The sequence below is a fragment of the Camelus ferus genome, chromosome 4 (assembly GCF_009834535.1).
Source record: "Camelus ferus isolate YT-003-E chromosome 4, BCGSAC_Cfer_1.0, whole genome shotgun sequence".
NCBI classification, from domain to species: domain Eukaryota; kingdom Metazoa; phylum Chordata; class Mammalia; order Artiodactyla; family Camelidae; genus Camelus; species Camelus ferus.
The window spans coordinates 9180000-9201597 of NC_045699.1; the positions used below are offsets into that span (position 1 = coordinate 9180000).

The 21598-nt window shown below is 33.8% G+C and overlaps 1 protein-coding gene across 1 annotated transcript in view; it reads left to right on the forward strand.

Moving 5' to 3' along the window:
- The window catches only part of LOC102509418 (kinesin-like protein KIF27), a 127014-nt gene that overhangs the window by 100046 nt on the left and 5370 nt on the right, over positions 1-21598 (forward strand). Inside the window, 4 exon segments of the mRNA XM_032477510.1 lie at positions 5414-5566; positions 14459-14560; positions 18560-18623; positions 21461-21531. Of these exon segments, the coding sequence (XP_032333401.1) occupies positions 5414-5566; positions 14459-14560; positions 18560-18623; positions 21461-21531 (390 nt within the window).

Here is a 21598-nt window from a genome sequence, read left to right on the forward strand (position 1 = left end):
TTTAACAAAACTTAAAATCAAGCAAACTACTCCTGCCAAAAATCTTTAAGCTATATATACATCAAGTCGGAAGATCTGACTTCCATTTTACAGGAAATATAGGGATTAGATACCTAGTGGAAGCAATCAGGCAAACCTAGAAGATGCATATTTTGTAGAACAACTGGCCTGATCTCTTCAACAGGAAAGTATTATGAAGAAGAAAAGGTGGAGTGTGGGGAGGGGATGTTGTGGATTATAGAAGATCTAAGAAATGGCCAATGTAATGTTTAGACCCTAATTAGATTAGCAATAAAAGATATTTCTATACAATTGAAGAAATTTAAATATAAACTAGGTATAAGATGATGTTAAGGAATATCTTTGTTAGATGTGCTGACATTTTGGTTAAATCAGAAAATTTATTTTTTTGTAGCTAGTTACATGTGAATTTTGAGATGAAATGTCATGTCAATACTTTAAAATACCTAAGCAAAAAAGGGGGTGGGATAAATTGTTAAGGATTTACAATTAAGGTTTAACAGTTGTTAAATCTAGGTGTAGAGTATTTGAGCAAAAAATTTCATAATATAAAGTAAAACAAGCAAAGTGAAAATAGAACCCTGATACATCTATAGAACAATAAAAGATGGAAATGGTAAACACTAAATTTGTATTAGCAGTTATTTTCAATGGAGAGTACGTGGTATAGGTAATAATCTAGTTTTTAAGCTAAATAGTGCAAACATGGGTGTCCTTTTAAAAAAAAATCTTTATTTAGTTATAATTTACATACCATAAGATTCAGCCTTTGTTGAGTATATAATTCAATAATTTATAATAAACTTAAGTAACTGTGCAACCATAACCATGGTCTAAATTTAGAACATTTCTATCATCCCCCAAATTTCCCTCAGATCCATTTGTAGTCAGTTTCTACTCCACCTTCAAACCCTGGCAACTGCTAATCTAGTTTTATGTCCCTATAGATTTGCCTTTTCTGGTAATCTAATGTGAATGGACTCATATAATATGCATTCGTTCATACACAGCTTCTTTCACTTAGCATAGTGTTGTTGAGGTTTATCTGTGTTCTAGCAGGTGTCAGTAATTCATCTCACTTTATTGCTGAATGGCATTCCATTGTATAAATGTTGTTTATTCACCAGTTGATGGACATTTGCTATGAACATATGATACATATCTTTGTGTGGAGGTGTTTTCATTTCTCTTAGGTGGATACTTAGGAGTGAAGTTGCCGGGTTGTATTGGTAATTTATGTTAAACTTTTATGTAAGTGTTTTGTCAGGCTGTTTTTCAAAGTGGCTATACTATTTATCATTCCCACCAGTAATGTTTGAAGGCTCCAGTTTCTCCACATCCGTGCCAGTACTTAATATTGTCTATTGTTTTGATTATAGCCACACTAGTGACTGAATGAGGGCTATCCCATTTTAATTTGCATTTACCTAATGACTGGTGATTTTGAACATGATTTTATTTGCTCATCAGCTATTACATCTTCTCTGAGGAAATGTCTATTCATATCTTCTGCCCATTTTTAAGTGTGTTGTCTTATTATTGTTTTGTAAAGTTCCTTTACTTATTCTGGATACAGGTCTCCTGTCATATGTATGATTTGCGAGTATTCTCTCCCAGACTGGCACTTGCCTTCTTACTTTCTTAGTGTCTTTTGAAACATAAAAGTTTTAAATTTTGATAAAGTCTAGCTTATTAATTTTTTTCTTTTATGGATCATGCTTTTGGTGAACATTTAACTATTTGCTTAACCCAAAGTCACAACAATTTATTCTAATTTTATGGTTTTAATTCTTCCCTTGAAGTCTATGCTCCATTTTTTTCTTTTTTTTTTCCCATTGTGGTAAAATACACATAAAATTTACCATTTTAACCATTTTTAAGTGTACAGTTCAGTAGTACTAAGTACATTCACATTGTACAGCCATCACCATTCATCACTATAATTCTTTTCATCTTGTAAAACTGAAAATCTTTACCTGTTGAACAGTAATTCCTCATTTTCCTCTCCTCCCAACCCCCAGCAACCACCATTCTACTTTGTCTCTATGACTTTGACCACTCTGTATACCTAGTGGAATCATACATATTTGTCTTACTGTGGCTGACATTTCACTTAGCATAATATCCTCAAGTTTCATCTGTGTTATAGCATTTGCAGCATTTCCTTTGTTTTTGTGGCTGACTGATATTCCATTGTATGTATATACTGCATTTTGCTTATCCATTCGTCTGTTGATGGCCACTTGGGTGCTTCCATGTTTTAGCTATTGGGAATAATGCTGCTGTGAACGTGGGTGTACAAGTACCTCTTTGAGACCCTGCTTTCAATTCCTTTCAGAATATACCCAGAAATGGAATTCTGGATCATATGGTAATCCTATTTTTAATTTTTTGAGACACCATCATTCTGCTTCACGCAGCAGCTATACCATTTTACATTCCCACCAACAGTGTAAAAGGGTTTCAGTTTCTCCACATCCTTGCAAATATTTGTTTTCTGGTTTTTTTTTTTTTTTGACAGTACCTATCTTGATGGGTCTGAGGTAGTATCTCATTGTAATTTTGATTTGCATTTCCCCAATAATTAGTGCTGTTGAGCATCTTTTCATGTGCTTATTGGACATTAATGTATCTTTGGAGAAAAGCCTGTTCAGATCCTTGGCTCATTTTAAAATTGTGTTGTTTGGGTTTTATTCTTCTTGTTGTGTTACTGAGTTTTAGATGTTCTCTATATATCCTAGATACTAATCCCTTATCAAGTATACGATTTGCAGATATTTTTTTCCCGTACAGTGGGTTGACTTGGTTATGGTGTATAATTCTTTCAATATGCTGCTGAATCCTGTTTGCTAGTAGTTTGTTGAGGATTTTTGTATTTTGATGTTCATAAGGGATATTAGTCTGTAGTTTTCTTGTAGTGTCTTTGTCTAGCTTGGATATCAGGGTTATGCTGGCCTCATAAAAAGAGTTATGAAGTGTTTTCTCTTCTTAGGCTGAAAAGAAATTTTATGCCTTAAAAAAATCGAGGACAGAGTACCCTTTGGGGTAGGTGTGCTAGTATTGGTAGCAGCCATCAAAAAACAGGACATTGGCTAGAACTGCAGTCTTTAAAGAAGTGAAATCCAGACGCTGATTAGTTGCCATTATCATGCTATACCTTCCACAGAAGCTCAGCAGTGTTTTAAGCATTGCTGTATTTATTGCTTAAAATGAAATCATACAAAATACCGGAAGTATCTTATAAAGCAGTAGACTTAAGAGTTATATCTGTACCACTTAACAATAGAATGACTCATGGGCAAGTTACGTCCCTTTCCTGTGGCCATGATTACTTTGTGGGGAAATTATTCTTGCTCTTTCAATTTCTTATGGTGCTAATGAGATTCAAATAAAGGGATGTTTCTGTAAGAACTTTGCAAAATATAAAGTGCTGTACAAACATTTTAAATGTTGTTATATATTAAGCACTGATACATACATTTTTTTTCTTTCAAACACCGTAAGATAATGTGAAAGGAAAAGGATGAACAGTCGTTGAACTGTTGGGTCATTTGGTCACAAATACATTTGAAATGGATAAAACTGGGACTGTTAAAGCTCACAAATGTGGGACATAGGTAAAACCAACGGGAGTGAGAGGAACACTTTTTTCAGTCTCTGTCTTATAACAGGAAGTTAGAAAGGAAATGATGCTTCTCTTGGAGAGCTATAAAATCTCTAATTTTATATAATTGAGTAGACTGTGATAAAAAGAGATTTTTATCTCTTTATCACAGGTGTGTAGAATTTATGTAAACGTTATTTTTAAATATATTGTAAAAGATTGGGCAATACAAGTCTTCTGTATTTAAGACAGTGTGGTATGGCATAGGGATAGACGTAAAGGTTGACAGAATAAAGAGTTCAGAAAGAAGCCCTTCAATATATGTTCAGTTGATTTTGGACAAGGGTGCCAAGAAAACTCATTGGGAAATGAATAGTCTTCTTAACAAGTGATGCTGGATACCCACATGCAGAAGAATGAATTTGGACCCCTTCTTTACACTATACACAAAAAAAACTCAAAATGAATTACAAACCTAAATTTGTAAGAGCTAAAACTGAAGCTCTTAGAAGAATATATATGAATAAATCTTTGTGACCCTGAATTAGGCAGTGGTTTCTTGGATAAACTGAACTTCATCAAAATTAAAAACTTTTGTGATACAGAGATAGATACACTATCAAGAATGTGAAGACAACCCACAGAATGGGAGAAAATATTTGCAAATCATATATCTGCTGAAAGACTTGTATCTAGAGTATATAAAGAACTCCTACAACTTAGAAATAAAAAGTAACTCAGTTAAAAATTGGGCAAAGGGTCTGAGTAAACATTTGTCCGAAAAGATCACAAATGTCCTATAAGCACATGAAAAGATGCTCAGCACAATTAGCCATCAGGGAAATGCAACTCACAATCACAGTGAGACACCACTTCATACCCACTAGGGTGGCCATAGTCAAAAAAGATACATACTAAGTGTGAGAATATGGAAAAATCAGAACCCTCATACATCAATATGTTGATAGGACTGTAAAACAGTATGGTTGCTTTGGAAAACCGTCAGGCAATTTTTCAAAGGGTTACACATAGTGTTACCATATGTCCCAGCAATTCTACTTCCAGGTGTATACCCAAGAGAACTGAAAGCATGTCCACACAAAAACTTGTACATGAATGTTTATAGCAGCTTTATTCATAATAGCCAAAAAATAGAAACAACCCAAATGTCCATCAACCAATGAATGGAGAAATAAAATGTGTATCCATCAATGGGATATTATTTGCCAGTAAAGAATGAAGTGCTGATAGGTGCTATGATATGGATGAACCTTGAAAACATTTTGCTAAGTGAAAGAAGTTAGTCACAAAAGACCATATATTGTATGATTCCATTTATATTAGATGTCCAGAATAGCCAGATCTATACAGATAGAAAGTAGATTAGTGTTGCCAAGGGAACAACTGGGGAGGTTTTAGGAAGGAATGGAGGGGGTTCTGGGTTTATTTTTGGTCTGATGAAACTTTATGAAAGGCTTATGGTTGCACAACTCTGTGAATATATTAAAATTGAACTGTGCAAATTAAATGAGTAAATTTTTTGTAAATGGATGAAAATATAATTTTAAAATTAAGCAGTACCCAACTCAAAAAATATGAAGTAAGAAAAAGACATCTGCAAATGTGTCCCTATTGGTTATCTTCTGGAGATAGAGAAAAATCAGATGGTTGGTTATTTCTTAGTTATCATTTTTCTTTCATTCTCTATCCTTCTAGGAGCTGACCAGGTTTATTAAATGCATGCACTTTTGTGTTGATTGATAGTAAATCTTAATTCATTTTTGACAGGAATTGAGTTCTTCTCAGACTTTATCACATGATGGAGGATTCTTCAATAGACTGGAAGATGATGTGCATAAAATTCTTATTAGAGAAAAAAGAAGAGAACAGCTTACAGAATATAATGGAACAGATAATTGCACAGCTCATGAGCACAACCAGGCATGTAAAATAGAAAATTCTCTTAAAATCACAGTGAAATTATTTTTCTTTTTTTAAAAATCATAAGCAGTGAAATCCAGTTATGATTGTATAAAGTTCCAGTCTTAGTCATCATTACACACAGATATTTATATTAAAAAGTGTGAGGTACTTCATTAATTGATGCAAATTTATTGAGCATGTTCTATATGCTGGGTACATTTTTAGGCACCAGTGTAGGGAGTGGGAATACCGAGATGGATAAGACTGTTCTTGCTTTAGACCCTCAGAGTAGTGGGGATAAGAGGACTTAGACCTGTAAAGAGAGTATCATTCAGCATGGTGAAGGCTTAAGAGAGAGATGGACACTAAAAAAGAGATTTTGAATGGAAAAGATCCTTGGGTGAACTGGGAAAGGTATATAAAGAAGCGACATTTGGGTTGGATTTTGAGAAATGGAGAACTCTAAGGAACTGCAAGAGCCATGGCCCAGAGCTGTGAAAGGCCTTAGACTGAATAATCAGGAAACAGGAAAGTTCTGTATCTAAGTATAGACTTAAGTGAGTGTGGGATAACATGACTAGAGAAATAGATTGAATCTAGATTATAGAGGTCTTTTTAATGTGAAACTAAGAAGTTAGAATTTTATCCTGCAGACCAGTGGTTGCAAACTTTGGCACTGGTCTATTTTTGTAAGGCTCACATGCTAAGAATGGTATTCACGTTTTAAAAATATTGTTTGGAAAAAAACAAAAGATCTCATCATGTAGAGATCTTTAAGTCTGCATTCATTTTTCTCACCACACCACCAGTCTTTTCTTTTACTTCCTCTTAAGTTAGGAACCTGTTCTTTACCTTATATTGACCTCCAGTCCGTCAATAACTGTTCTCCCAGCTGGGAGCTTGTGGTAAGCAATTTCAGTGACGTCCGCATGAACACTTTCTCTTACTTTCTTGATTTTCTGGTATAACCTTCTCGCCAGTACACAGCATTGGCTCTCACAGTACTATCTGCTTTCTCTATTGTAATTTAATTTTGGTATTAATTGGTATTGCTAGACAATATTTTTTTAAAAAAACAGTGCTCATGTTTTCTTCTGAAAATTAGCGCCATGTAACTTTGGCCATATCTTCATTTCTATCATCTCTTTCTGACTTTAATAAATTTCTACAGTGATCATTCCAAATTCAAAAGCCCGTTTCCCATCCTATTACTCTCTTTAATGGATATTATCTCTTTGTTTTCCTCTGATAAATTCAGTCATTCAAAAAATTAAACATCTACTGTATTGTGTTATGTAAGACACAAGAGAAGCCAGACTCTTAAGAACTTTTTACTCTAATGCAGCAATAAGATTGCTTTATAAAAACACTATACCACATGAATTATCATCTTATTATTCTCATGTATTTTCAACTTAGTAGTGAGAAATCCTTGCATGCCCTGAGGTACACGTGAACTTCTTTCTGGCATTGAGTTAAATTTGGAGTTTTCCTGTCTTACCTTGACTGACTGCCAAATTTTATGTACAGTCCAAGCAACCATGGTAGCATTTATAGTTAGTATATTTGTTACCTCTTTTTTCATTGATTATTATTTTTCCCTTTGTGGTTCATATCTTCTTATTTTTTAAACCATCTCATATATTGTAGGATAGGAAGAAAGATATTAGTATATACTTGCAAATAATTAGGTATCTCAAATCCTTTGTAGAGCAAAGTTGGGTACATTTAAGTTCAGTTAAATTTTAAGTAATATTAATGATATAATAAAACCAAAATGACTTGAGTTTAGTAGAAGGAGGACAGTCTTTGAAATCAAACAAACCTATTAACACAAAATATAACTCTGCAGCTTATCAGCTGTGTTACATTGGGATGAAATTACCTGCCTTTCATGTACTGTTATTAGGAAAATTAGCAATTATGATTTAAAATGTTTAGCAGAATGTGTTACCCACAGCATGCATTTAAGAGACAATTGTTTTTGTACAGGAGGAAAGTGGTAAGTCCAAAAAAGCTAACTCACAGGAACAGAGATTAGCTGTGGCTTTCTTAGGAAAAAATAGCTTTTGAATTGGAATTTAAGGAACAGTAGGATTTGAACATGTAGAGGTGAGAGAGAAGAAATTGGAATGCCATGAGTAGAAGAGTAGAGGCAGTGAAGTGTAAACCAGTTTAATTAAGACAAGGTTTACAGGGGAGCATAGTATAAGTTTGGCAAGGTGGGTTTGGAAGGATTGTAAAGGATTTAAAAGCCTGATTTATGATTTAGTCAGGAGATAGTAAAGAATTTTTGAAAATTTTTGAGCAGATGAAAAAGTTCTATTATGTAATATTAATTTCACTGCAGTGCCTAGAGAAAACTGCAGGAACGTGAAAAGACTAGTGATAGGAATCAGACAATACGCAGTACTAGTAAGGAGGTGGAACAAAAGTAACTTACTACTCCCGATAACATAAACTGGCATAACCATTTTGAAGAACAATTTGGCATTAACTTTTAAAGTTGAAGATGATGGGGAGGCAGTATATCCTAGAAATTCTGCCTTAGATTAAGCCCTGGAGACATCTTTAAGAAGAATGTTCAAAACTCAGTTGTTTGTGATAACAAAATCAGTAGGAGAAATGAATGAGCTATATGGCAATACATGCAACTTGGATGAATATCAAAAACATAATCTTTAATGAAAATCAAGCTATCAAATAGTAATAGTTTGATACCATTTATATAAATTTTAATAATACAATTCAGAGATACAGCTCAATGTTATAAAAGACTAACAAAGGAAGACAATGACAATTAATTTTAATAGAAATCTTTATTTGTAGATGGCATCTTTTTTGGCATATTATTAGTTTTTTTCCATTTTTCAGTTTTATTAGGTAGAATTGTTACAATTTGACTGCACATAAACAATGTATTGTATGTAAATACATACACACAATACACTGCACATATTTTTTAAATTTACATATATATACTGTTCACTGTTTCTAAGAACATTTAGAGCTTTAGCTTTTTAAACTTACACAGTTATCAAAGGAATAAAGCCAACCACAAAATAAAAATTAATTCAAAAAGATACATACACCCTGCTATTAACAGCAACATTATTTATAATTGCCAAGATACGGAAGCATCCTAAGTGCACATCAAAAGATGAATGGTTAAAGAAGATGCAGCATGTATATGTAATAGAATACAACTCACCCATAAGAAAGAGGGATATTTTGCCATTTGCGGCCTTTCATTCATTTTTTTTCACTTCAAAAACCAGAATTTTATAACTGGCATAAACATTTCCTTTGCATCAAAAGGAGCAAAATACCTAGAAATAAACTTAACCAAGGAGGTTACCTATACTCTGAAAACTGTAAAACATTGATGAAGGAAATTGAAGATGATACAGAGAAATGGAAAGATATCTTGTGCTCTTGAATTAGAAGAATCAACATTATCAAAATGGCCGTACTATGCAAAGCAATCTACAGATCCAGTGCAACCCCTGTCAAAATGCGACATTCTTCACAGAACTAGAACAACAACTCCAAAATTTACATGGAACCATAAAAGACCCCAAACTGCCTAAGCAATCTTCTGTTCTATTTAGTTCTATTTTTCTTTCTTTATTCTTTTTGTTGTCTTACAGTTTTCATGACTAGAGAAGTTCCTTTAACTTGTTGTAAAGCTGATTTGGTGATGCTGAATTCTTTTAGCTTTTGTTTATCTGTGAAGCTTTTGATTTCTCCATCAAGTCTGAACAATAGCCTTGCTGAATAGAGTATTCTTGGTTGTAAGTTTCCCCATTGCATCACTTTAAATATATCATGCCACCCCCTTCTGGCCTGTAGAGTTTCTGCTGAAAAATCAGCTGATAACCTTATGGGAGTTCCCTTGTTTGTTATTTGTTGCTTTTCTCTTGCTAATTTTAATATTTTCTCCTTATCCTTAATTTTTGTCAATTTGATGATTATGTGCCTTGGTGTGCTCATCTTTGGGTTGATCCTGTGTGGAACTCTGCGCTTCCTAGACTTGTATGACTGTTTCCTTTCCCAAGTTGGGGAAGTTTTCAGTTATTATCTCTCCAAACATCTTCTCAGGTTCTTCCTCTCTTCTCTTTCTGGGACCCCTGTAATGCAAATATTAGTGTACTTCATGTTGTCCCAGAGTTCTCTTAAGCTATCCTCATTTCTTTTCATTCTTTTTTCTGTTCTGCAGTAGTGATTTCCACTAATCTGTCTTCTAGCTCATTGATCCGTTCTTCTGCCTTGTTTAGTCTATCCTTCGTTCCTTCTAGTATGTTATTCATTTTAGTGATTTTATTCTTCAGCTCTGTTTGGGTATTCTTTATATTTTCCAACTCTTTGCTAAAAACTTCACTTTGTGTATCTATACTCCTCGAGTTTTCTGAGCATCTTCGCCATCATTACTTTAAACTCTTTCTCAGTTAAATTGCCTATCTTCTCATCACTAATTTCTTCTAGGATTTTATCTTGTGCCTTGGCGTTGGAGATAATTCCTCTGCCGCCTCATATTGTCTATCTTTCTATTTGTATTTTTAGGCAGGTTAGTTAGTTTCTCAACCTTGGAGAGGTGGCCCTCTGTGGAAGACATCCTATGCTTCCCAGGGCAGTACACTGCTCTTGTCACCCAAGAACCATGGCCCAGCCAGTCCCAGTGTAGATTCTGGCCTGTGTTTGTGGATTCCTTCCACAGGCTTTGGGATTGTTGTTTTCTTATTTCTGGTATCAGCCCCTGGTGGATAAAGCTGAACTAGAGGCTTATGCAGGCTTCCTGGCAGGAGGAGCCAGTGCCTGCCCACTGTTGGGTGCAGCTTAGTCCTGGACCTCTGGTGGGTAGGGCCGTGTCTAGAGGCATTTGTGGCTCAGGAGGTCTTCTGATGGGTGGGACTGTGTTCCTCCACCCCATATGTTGTTTGGCCTGAGGATTCCCTACAGGCTGTTGGGTGGGGCTAGGTCTTGGTGCTAATGATCCAATCAAGATACCAGCCTCCAGGAAAACTAATATAGATTAACACTCCCGGAATGTCTGCCACCAGCTTTTATGTCCCCTGGATGAGCCGCAGCCATCCCCAACATCCCCAGGAGACCTTCTAAATCCAGCAGGCAGACCTGGCCCAGGTTCCTATGAAATCACTGCCTCTGCCCTTGGACCTGGCACATGTGAGTTTCTGTCTGTATGCTTCCCAAGAGAGTAAAGTCCGTTTCCCCTAGTCCCTTGGGGCTCCTGGAGCTAAGCCCTGCTGGCCTTCAAAACCAGATGTCCTGGAGTCTCCTCCTCCTCCCAAGCCAGAGCCCCAGGCTGGGGAGCCTGACATGGGGCTTAGAACTCTCACTTCTGTGGGAGGGCCTCTGCAACTTAACAAATCTTCAGCTTCCCTTATTCTTCTATAACCCACAGAATTTTGGCTTTTTTTATGGCACATTTTCACATAGCACATTTTTAATTATTATCATTCTTGATAGATTACAAATCCCTTGTGGACATAGACTTATACACATATACACCCTTTTATCTTCATTTTAGTGTAACATCTTCTACTTAAAAGATAATATAAAATTTAATAAAATACAAGACTTTACAAAAAATGGGTGTACATTAAAACTATGATTTTCTGTTATAAAAAGTGATGTAGAAAATTTGGAAACCTACTGATTAGAAATGAAGAAACAATAATGGCAAAAATAAATATTTGGGGCCTTAGTATATATTTGCCAGATATTAAGTACTAAAATAATTATTTCATTTAGTTCTCACAGTTAACTATGAAGTTGGTACATATCTTATTATCCCCAATTTGCAGATACAGTGGGAAAAAATTGACCCTAATCTCATTCACCTGTAGAAAACTACTATTGATACTTTACGTGGTCCTACTTTTGTATGGGTATATACTTTTCCCCCCAATAATGTGGAAACTTATATGGACCACTTTTCAGTGAAATATAGAGATGGTGAGCGTTTCAGATACATAAAGTAATACTGTTGACCCTTGAGCAATACAGGTTTGAGCTGCTTGGGTTTACTTTACACGGATTTTCCCAGTCAATGTTGGTTGAATCTGTGGATGAGGAAGGAACCACATATATAGAGGGTCAACTGTAAGTTACAAATGGACTTTGGATTTCACAGAAGGTTGGCATTCCTGACCTCCTTGTTGTTCAAGAGTCAGCTGTAATACGTTCATTAAATAATTATGTTTATAGCTAAATTGCTTTCAGTTACCCACACTGAGAAAAAATTAAATATACCAGTTTGATACATTTCTTTGCTTACTACTGAGATTATACACTTTCTCATTTCTGTTGGTCATATGCCTGTCATATGAGTTGCAACTATTTTTTCCAGTTTTTGATTTACCTTTTGATTTTGTTTCAGTATTTTTGGAGATTCTTCGTCAAGTTATATCTAACAATCTTTTCTTTTTTGTTTTTTCCCTTTGGTATTGTGTTCAGAAGGGCTTTCCTATTTAAGGATAATGGCTATTCATATTATGTAGATTTTACTTTAATACTTAAGTGGTTTCATTTTTAAAAATTAAAATAGTGTTAGTGTTTTATGTTATTCAGTGATTATAAACTCAGTATAAAACAATTTTGATGAAAGACAATTTTTAAACAAAAAAGTAAAAATCTTCCATAATCTCACATTCTAAGAGAGTTACTAAAATTTTGGCGTATATCCTTCCAGAATTTTTTCTTTGCATATAGTATCACAATTTTGGCATCATGCAGATATATTTTATGGTCTGCATCATCATTTTTAGTGATTTCAGAGTTTCCAGCTTTGTAAATTTATCAGGTATTGAGCCTGCATCCTACTGGTGGACATTTAAATTGATGTCCATTTTTTTGTTGTAATAAATCTGCAGTGAACACTTTATACATATTCCCCCTCTCACTTGTATATTTAAGATAAATTCCTAAAAGTGAGGTTCCTGGGTCTAATAGTATGTATATTTTTATTTTTGATCCACCAACCTTATTCCTTAAACTAGAAACTTGGATTGAAGTGTCTGTCTTCCTCACGTGTCACATTGAACCTCAAATGCTGTTGATTCTGCCTCCAAATAATTTATGATACACTTCTCTCCATTTAAACTACTTTCACCCTAATCCAGTGCATAATCTTCTTTGAGCTGGGCTTGCAGTAGAAATCTAAAGGATCTTTCTACCTGTTTTACCTCACTCTAATCCATTTTCCATCACTTCTTGGGCTTTTGGCTAAGATCAAGTGCATTTTCCACACAGCAGCAACAGTGATTCTCTCAAAAACATAAACCTAACAAATATCCTGCTCAAAATCCTTCACTGATTTCTGTTTTACTCAGACTTATATACAGACCATTCTTATGGCCTGCATGGCCCTCCATGATCAGGCTTCTACTTAACTTTTCCTAAACTAACTTATACTGTCTTCTTCACTAAGCTCCAACTGCACTTCACTTGCCTCTTTACTTGCCTTCAAATTCTCTAGGCTCTTTTCCTGCCTCCAGGCCTTTGTACATACTGTTCTTTCACCTGGAAAGCTCTTACTTCCCTCCACTTTTTACTTAGTCAGCTTCTACCCAACCACTCGAGTTTCATTTTAAGTGTTACTACTGCAGAGAGCTTCCCTGATCCACCAGGGAATAATCTACATTATTCCCTTTATAGCACTATGTTTCTTTCCTTCGTTGCTTCAACCTCGGTTTCTAATTGCAGCATTTCTTAATGTAACGCCTGCCTCCTCTACCAGACAAGTCCCATGAAGGCAAGAATCTTTTCAGTTTGGTTCACCTTAGTACACCCAGCACCTAGCAGATAGGTGCTGAGTGAGTATTTTTTGGAATAAAACAATGTTGCCACATTATTCATTAAGATAAATAGAACCAGTTTATACTCTTATCAAAAGTATAACTTTGAGTGATTCTTTTTATATTTAAATTTATTTATTTTGTTATATGGTGCAAGATGCCAGGGATTTAACTTGATTTTTCCCAGTTACCCATTTGTCTCATAACCTACCATTATTCTGTAATTCAGCTTTTTTCACTTCTTTAAAATACCATAGTTGGCTATATTATAATAAATTTTTATATCTTAAATCTCTTTCTGGACTTTCTTTTCTTGCCCATTGCTCTGTCAACCTAGGTACCGTGACCATGCTATTTATTTTTGCTGTATAGTGTATAATTATTTGATAGGCAAATCCTACTGCATTAACTTTTTGTTTCTTTCCTGTATCCTCCCAGATGAAGTTTTGACTGTCTTGCTAAGTTCCACTGAACAAAACCATAGTGGAATTTCTATTGAAACTTTATTGAATATACAAATTAATATTTAGTAATATTTAGTTTTCCTGTCTACAGACATGCTTTGTTCTTTCCTTTTCAATATTTTGTAATTTATTAATCCTGAAAATTACTGAATTTTATTCTTGGAGATTTTTTTAAAATTAATGTTGGGAGAAATGTTTTTTCCTAGTTATATCCTCTCTCTGTTAATTGCTGATCTAGAGAAAAGCTATTTGGGGATTTGGTATTTTCTTGTGTGTGTTTTTCTCATAAGTTTTCAATTGTTTCAGGTTTTTAAGATAGACTAATAACAACTTGTTACAGACCACTTTTAGTATGTTTATTCCAGGATGGAAATATCATTTCAAAGTCCTGGTATTGTTCTTGGTTATGTTTGTAGTTTGAGATTAGTCATAAATATTTTATTGCTTGTACTGTACATAATTATAATTATATAACTGAGTACAAGTGGAAATGTATTCAACAACTTTAAGGTTGCTTTAGGAGATGAATTAAAATTGGGATTTTTTCCTCTTAAACTTTTCAAAAAGGATATTGTAAACCAGAATTGGCCCAACTATCTTCATTCTAAAATAATGTTTTCCCTCTTCAGGACGTAGTTTTAAAAGATGGAAGAATTGAAAGACTAAAGTTGGAACTTGAAAGGAAAGATGCTGAGATCCAGAAGCTGAAAAATGTGATTACTCAGTGGGAGGTTTGTATATATTTACTGTTGTAAGCTAAAATAATTCTATAAATTTGTACATTTTCTGTTTTTCTTATATGTGAATATGTTTAATATTTGAATGATAGAAACAATATTTCTGCTGTTTAGGTTTTTTAACTCATTAATGAGACATAATCTGAATGATAGTATATTTTTACCATGGTAAAATATATATAACATTAAAGTTGCCAATTTTAACCATACAATTCAGTGGCATTAAGTACCTTCTCAGTATTGGATGTCGACCAAAAAAATATGCACAACCTAAAAGTTGAGAATTATGTTTTTACTTGGTGGATTCTCTGAGGACTTTAAGCCCGGAAGACAGCCTCTCAGATCACTCTGAGGGACTGCTCTGAAGAGGTAAGGGAGGAGCCAGGATATATAGTAGTTTTGCAACAAAAATTAGGTAATTGGAACATCAGAAGATTACTGTTAATTAAAGAAAATCAGATATCTCAATAAGTTTAGCACTTTTCTGTGTATGGGAAGTTGCAAGACGATGGGTCCATTGAAATTGTTCCTTTGATATGCATCTTAACTAGGGCCAATGTCCTGCTTTTCCCCATCTTGAATCCCCTCAGGGTGCACAGTTGGGGCAGCTGCAGTGGCTGCTGACTTGATGGCTGCAACATCCTTTGTTTACCAATATGGCAGGCAACGTTTTTCCTCCTCACGTGTAACCATCACCATGATCTATTTCTAGAACTTTTCCATCATCTCAAATAGAAACTCTGTACCCATTAAACTCCCTATTTGCCTTTCCACTGCAGTCCTTGGTAACCTCTAATTCTCATTGAATTTGCTTATTCTAGGTACTTCATAGAAGTGGAGTCATGATATTTGTCCTTTTGTGTCTAGCGTATTTCACTTGGAAAAATGTTTTCAACATGTATATCTATCTGTGTTTTAGCATGTATCTGAACTTCTTTCCTTTTTATGGCCGAATAATAACTGCACTGTATGTATATACCACATTTTTTTTGTTTATTCATCTGTTGATGGGCACTTGCATTGTTTCCACCTTTTGGCTATTATGAATAACACTGCTATGAACATTGGTGTACAAGTATCTGAGATCCTGCTTTCAATTCTTTTGGTATATACCTAAGAGTGGAATTGCTAGGTCATATGGTAATTTCATGTTTAACTTTTTAAGGAACCACTAAACTGTTTTCCATAGCATCTGCACCATGTTAAATTTCCACCAGCAGTGCACAAGGGTACCAGTTTCTTCACATCCTAATCCAACACTAGTTATTTATATAATTTATTTTAACCACAGACCGATTACTCTCTTCCTTCCTTAGGCTTTAAAAAAAATACCTTATTCATCTCAAGTATCATTCTTTTTTGACCTCATATTTATTCATTCAACAATTATTTATTGAATGCCTATAATATGCCAGGTGCTTTTTCTGTGCCTGTATATGTAATAGTGAAATAAATAAAGCAAGTTCCAACCCTGATGGTTTCCCTTCCTCTTCTACTCATCCCTTTAGGAGCCATCCCTGCAAAAACCTTTTTGAACGGCACCCACTTCTCCCTTAGCTTTTTCTTTGTCATTTATATTTTTCCTTTGCTTTTGTTGAGCACTTACCATGTGTTAGGCACAGCGAATACAAAGATAAGTTAGTAAGAAGTTCATAGTCTAATGGAGAAGATAAACATGTAAATAATTGCAGTACAATGTAGAATTTGCTTTTTTATTATTTATTTATTTTTATTGAGATATATAGCCAATTTACAGTATTTTGTCAATTACAATGTAGAATTTGTGACTGAGATTTGACAGAGTGCTCCAGAAGCCCGGAACAGGAATGAATCCATTGGTGCTATTGAAAATTGGTAAGGATTTCACAAAATGAGACAGTTTTTCCAGATAGAACAGTGCATACAAAGGCATGGAAATGGTAGGAAATACATGGCTGCTGACATTTAGAGAAATGGGAAGTTGTAGAAGATGAGATTGGAGATGTTAGTTGGGGTCAGAGTTTGAAGGCATTTGTATTTTAGACAAGGAGGAGGGTAGTTAAGGTTTTAGAAGGGAAGTGGCATAAGAATTGTTTTGTGGAAGGTAATGCACATAGCTGAGGCCTGGAGTGAAGACAGTCTGGTAGTACAATGAACAGGTATTGAGTGTAAGAGGAAGAACACATTTTGAACTGCTCTGGGGAATGGGAACTAATAGATTCCATTTTGGACATGTTGAGTTTGAAATGGCTGTGGTCACAGGCATAGGTGTTCAGGATGTTGGACATCTGTATTGGACACAGTGGAATCACAGTGGAGTTAAATGTACATGCATTTAACTTTAAGTGTTCTCTTTTTCATGAAGTTAAAAATACTAAAGAGGGCACTGTTTATTTCATAAACTATTATAAATTGCACAGTACTAGGATTTTATACTTTTATGCTTTTATAGATGTATTTACTACTCGGGATTGCATATACAAAACTGTATGATCTTTTTATGGACAACATGAAGAATTTTCACAGTTAATTTTGCTCATTTGCAATCTTTGCTTTATGAGCTTGCTTTAGACCTTGAAGACCAGCTAAAGAAGTGCCTCCATGTACACTGACCTGGACCTTGGACAAAGGGCTTGAGCTCGAGATAGAATTTGATATTAACATTGATTGAAGCCCTGAGAGTGAGAATCTCGTAATAAGATAAAGTTTCATATTCCCAGTAGATATATTTCTATATTCATAGTGAATATAGTTGTAGTTGACTTTATATGGTTTTCCCCTTCATATTTTTATGTTTCCATCTGATTTAGCTCCTTCCTTCATTTCTAAGCTTCTCAAAAGTCTTACTCCCTTTATGTTTATGATGGTGCTTGCTTCTTCTGTTCAGTGAATTGTTTGCAGTATCACTCAGTACCATTATTGATTTATCCTAAGCAAGTTACTGGAGTATTTAGTAAAAGTCATCTAATGGACTTAATTTAAGATACATTAAATTTGTTTTACAAAGATCTTTGAATCTGGTAACTTCTTTCTGTATCTGCGTACATGTTGAGAGAAAGGATGACAAGTTTTTTATATTGATCTGTTTGCTTTCTCTGACCTCTTGTATTTCTATAATTATTAAATGTATTGTTTCCTTTAATGTATTAAATATTTATAAATTCAGTATGTATTATAAGATATGTTGAATAAGGGTAGTATAGGGGGAAAATTATTCAAAATATGGATGTTAATGTGGGAACATAATTCCTAAATTGTTTATAATATAACTGTGTCATTTATATACTTTGAAGAAAAGCTAAGCCATTTGGAAATAAAGTTGAAAAATAATTGAAGGATATTTCCATAAATTACTAATTCATGTCAGCCAAAAATTATTTTAACAATATTTAGTTAATGAGATCACAAGAGATTAGTAAAGCCTTAACTGAGACTATAGAACTGTGCTGTACAGTAACCACTACATGTGGTATAAAATTAATATATCACATGGGTTTTTAAGTAAATAAAAGTGAATTTTAAAATTTTTATAAATAAAAATTAAATAAAATTTAAAACTTTTTAAATAAAACTAAATAAAATTAAAATCATACTGGCCGTATTTCCATTAAGTAGCCACATATTGGACAGTGGCAGATATAGAACAGGTACTTAGAGTTCTAGTATAGTACTGGTATAGGGCTGTGAGTCAGTTTTTTTTGTTGTTTTTATCTAAGTATTTTGAATGTACAAGGATTTTATTTGAGGAAGAAAAGAAATTCTTCAGAAAATTTAGTAGTATTCTCAGTTTTCTCTACTTTTATTCTACTCTTCTTCAGTCATTTATATTAATTTATATTATTATACCAGGAGTTTAATTAAGTAGTAGACAGTTCTGAGTACATTTTCCTTCATCTTGTTTCTTTCAGAAACAATTGAGCAAGCCCAGAATTCAAAGTTTGATAAATTTATAGTAAATCATTAATTATATCATTTACTTTTTAAAAATTAAATCTCTTTTTCTTTGACTATTAGGCAAAGTATAAAGAAGTAAAGGCAAGAAATGCACAGTTACTGAAAATGCTTCAGGAAGGTGAAAGTAAGTGATTTCTGTTTTTAGAATTAAAAGTTAATCTTAAAAATATTTGAAGACAGCTTTTCAAGATACGTGATTTATGAAATCAGTAAAATAAAAAGGTTTCCCAAGTGATACAAACTGGATTGTTGCTGATAATTTTATTATTACAAGTCTCTCTTACAGCACCTTAGTATTACACAAGTTTACAACTATTCAGGTAAGAAACTCTTGAAGTTTCACTTCTTATGAATTATTGGATTGCATTTAGAGAGAAAACAAGAATAACATTTGTTTAAGATTCTGCTTATTAATTATTAGAGAGAAAGCCTAGGTTTCCTTCTTCCCCCCTCCCCCCACCCCAACTCTTCATACTTTTGCAGCCACTCTAAACTTCTGGTGCTGTGTCACCAGCAGGAAGCCAAGGAAATCAACACAAAACGATTAGAGATAATAAGATTAAAAAAGCTGATGTTATATGAAAACCCCCTAAGTCAGTTGCATTCCTGAATATGTGTACCTGGTGACAGTAACGTTGAAAGCTCTGTGAACATTTTTCATTCATAACAGAAAGGGAAGTGTGTATTAAATTACAAAAGAAAATTATGAACCATAAAAGAGGCATAGAGAAAGACATGAATAAATGAGAAAATCTTCTGAATAGACAAAAGTAAGTGTAATAAACAATTTCCCTTGTTAACAAATGTTAAGAAATGCCAAATATAGCTCCTGTGAGTTCTGTATAGCACCTAAGAAATTATGAAGCTTACCTTAAAGGGTAAGTAAATAAAATAACAAAAATTGTTTCAAATATGAAGATACTGGGAGTGGAACTGTCCAGCCAAAATTTAAACTATTAAATAACAGTTATCAAAATAATATGAGTAAAATAGTTATATAGTTATAACTGTAACTTAACTATTATACAGCTTAACTGTGATAACATAGAAGTTAAATAATAATGGGAAAAGGCATTATTTGAATAATTAGATATCAGTACCCTGAGATTAATTTAGATCTGTACATGTCACTGAGCTCCATGTGGATCATTTAATGAATAAAATTATGAAAAGAAAATGATTGTTTACAAGGTATAGTTTTAATTGGAGAAATTAAGGGTATCATTGTATACTGGATGTGTGATTTTTTTAAATATGTAAAAATAAAGTAATATTCCTTAAGGAAACATTTGTGAAAAGTGAAAAAGTTAACTGATAAAAGCTTACTCTCAAAAACAGATTAAAAATGGCTACCAATAAATAACATTAGTGTCCATATGCCATACTATAAATAATCCAAGTAGAAGAATTTTATATAGGATCATTACATGAAAAGTACAGTATATTAGAGTGTACAAACTCTAGCATTTATAATATAAATGTAAATACAGTCAATCTGTTATAATGCAATACGTGTTCCTATAAATCATTAACCTCTACAAAGTTAGACAATTAAATCACAAAGTTTATAGGGAAAATGGAGTTAGGCGCATACAACACTCAAAAATTTTGTCAGTGACACATTAAAAAAAGATGGGAGCCTAATAAAAACAGTAACAGTTTTATAGATGTTAAAATAGTTAAACACATAAATACTATAATAATAATGGCACTTTGAAGACAACGTAAAGTTTGCTGTAGAAGGAGGTTTCAGAGGGGTTGCAGCTTGTGTGTGTTACTGCTAAGTCAAGGAAGGATGGAAGGTTGGTGTGGTTCATGACACAGTGAACTGAAATAGCCGGCAGATATCTGAGGTGTGTGCGTGGGTGCAGGTTTCTGTGTTCACGAAATTGTGCTTAAGCAAGTACACAATTCATGTTGCGTTCAAGTTGTTCCCTGATGTATTAATCTCGAAACACAAAACAGCACTATAGGAAAACTGACTGTAATTGAAATATTACATAATTGTTAAAAATCAGTAGTTCTCAGTGAGTGGGTTTAATTCTGAGGATGCAAGAGTAGAAAGTACAATTTGTAAAAGTTCCCAAGTTAATTCTTGAGAGATTGTGATTTGTTTCTTGACAGAGTCTCACCTTAGTTCATATCATATTAAACTATGAAAAGTAAGGGTGAATGACAGTGTTATGTTGGTAGAGCTGTGGTGATATCAGTACTCTTATATATTTGAACATTTCCTCCTATACTAATTTTATTAGTTTTATCTCTTCAGTCTTTGCTAGATTGTTTTCAAAGTTGAGGATCAAATTTCTCATGCATTAGCTTTTACTATAGGTTAAGTAAATCAGCCATGTGGAAATTTTTAAAGCTTAGGAAACATAGAAGCCAAAATACAGATCTCTTGCTTCCCCAAAGAGGGAAAAATCTCTACACAAATGAATAGTTCTAAGAGACCACAGATGTCATATGAATATGACCTACATTTGACAGTGCTTTAGTGGTATGAAAAGTCAAATAAAAATAATTTTTGTGGGCCTTAGAGTATGTACACCTTGACAAAACAAAACAAAATAAAAACATTCTACATTGTTTTAAAAATCCTGCTTTAAGATTAATCAAGGTATTTAAAGCTTTTCCTCAACTCTACGTGCAATCTTTCGTTTTCTTGTGTCCTTGTCCTTTTTAGTATAGATGGAAAAATTTATCTTTCGTCATATCTGTGCAATTAATATTTTAACATTACAGAAAATGTAAAATTTCTAATAAAAACTGCTGTGGTGATAATAATGATCAGAATTTACCAGTGAAAATGAAGAGCTATATATAGGGTCAAGAAATAAATTCATTAAGTATGAGAACAGTTAATCTTTGCCTGACTGCACTGCTGTCTCGGTTCACCAGAAGTATTCTTAAAGGATCTGTGTGACTGAAAAGACTATACTGCTGTTTTTCCTTTTTTGTCAGTGAAAGATAAAGCAGAAATTCTTCTGCAAGTTGATGAATCACAAAGTATCAAGAATGAGCTAACTGTACAGGTAAGGAAGACTATATATAGGACTGATTTTCTTAAGCTATTCTTTAGTCCTGAATTATGAAACTTGA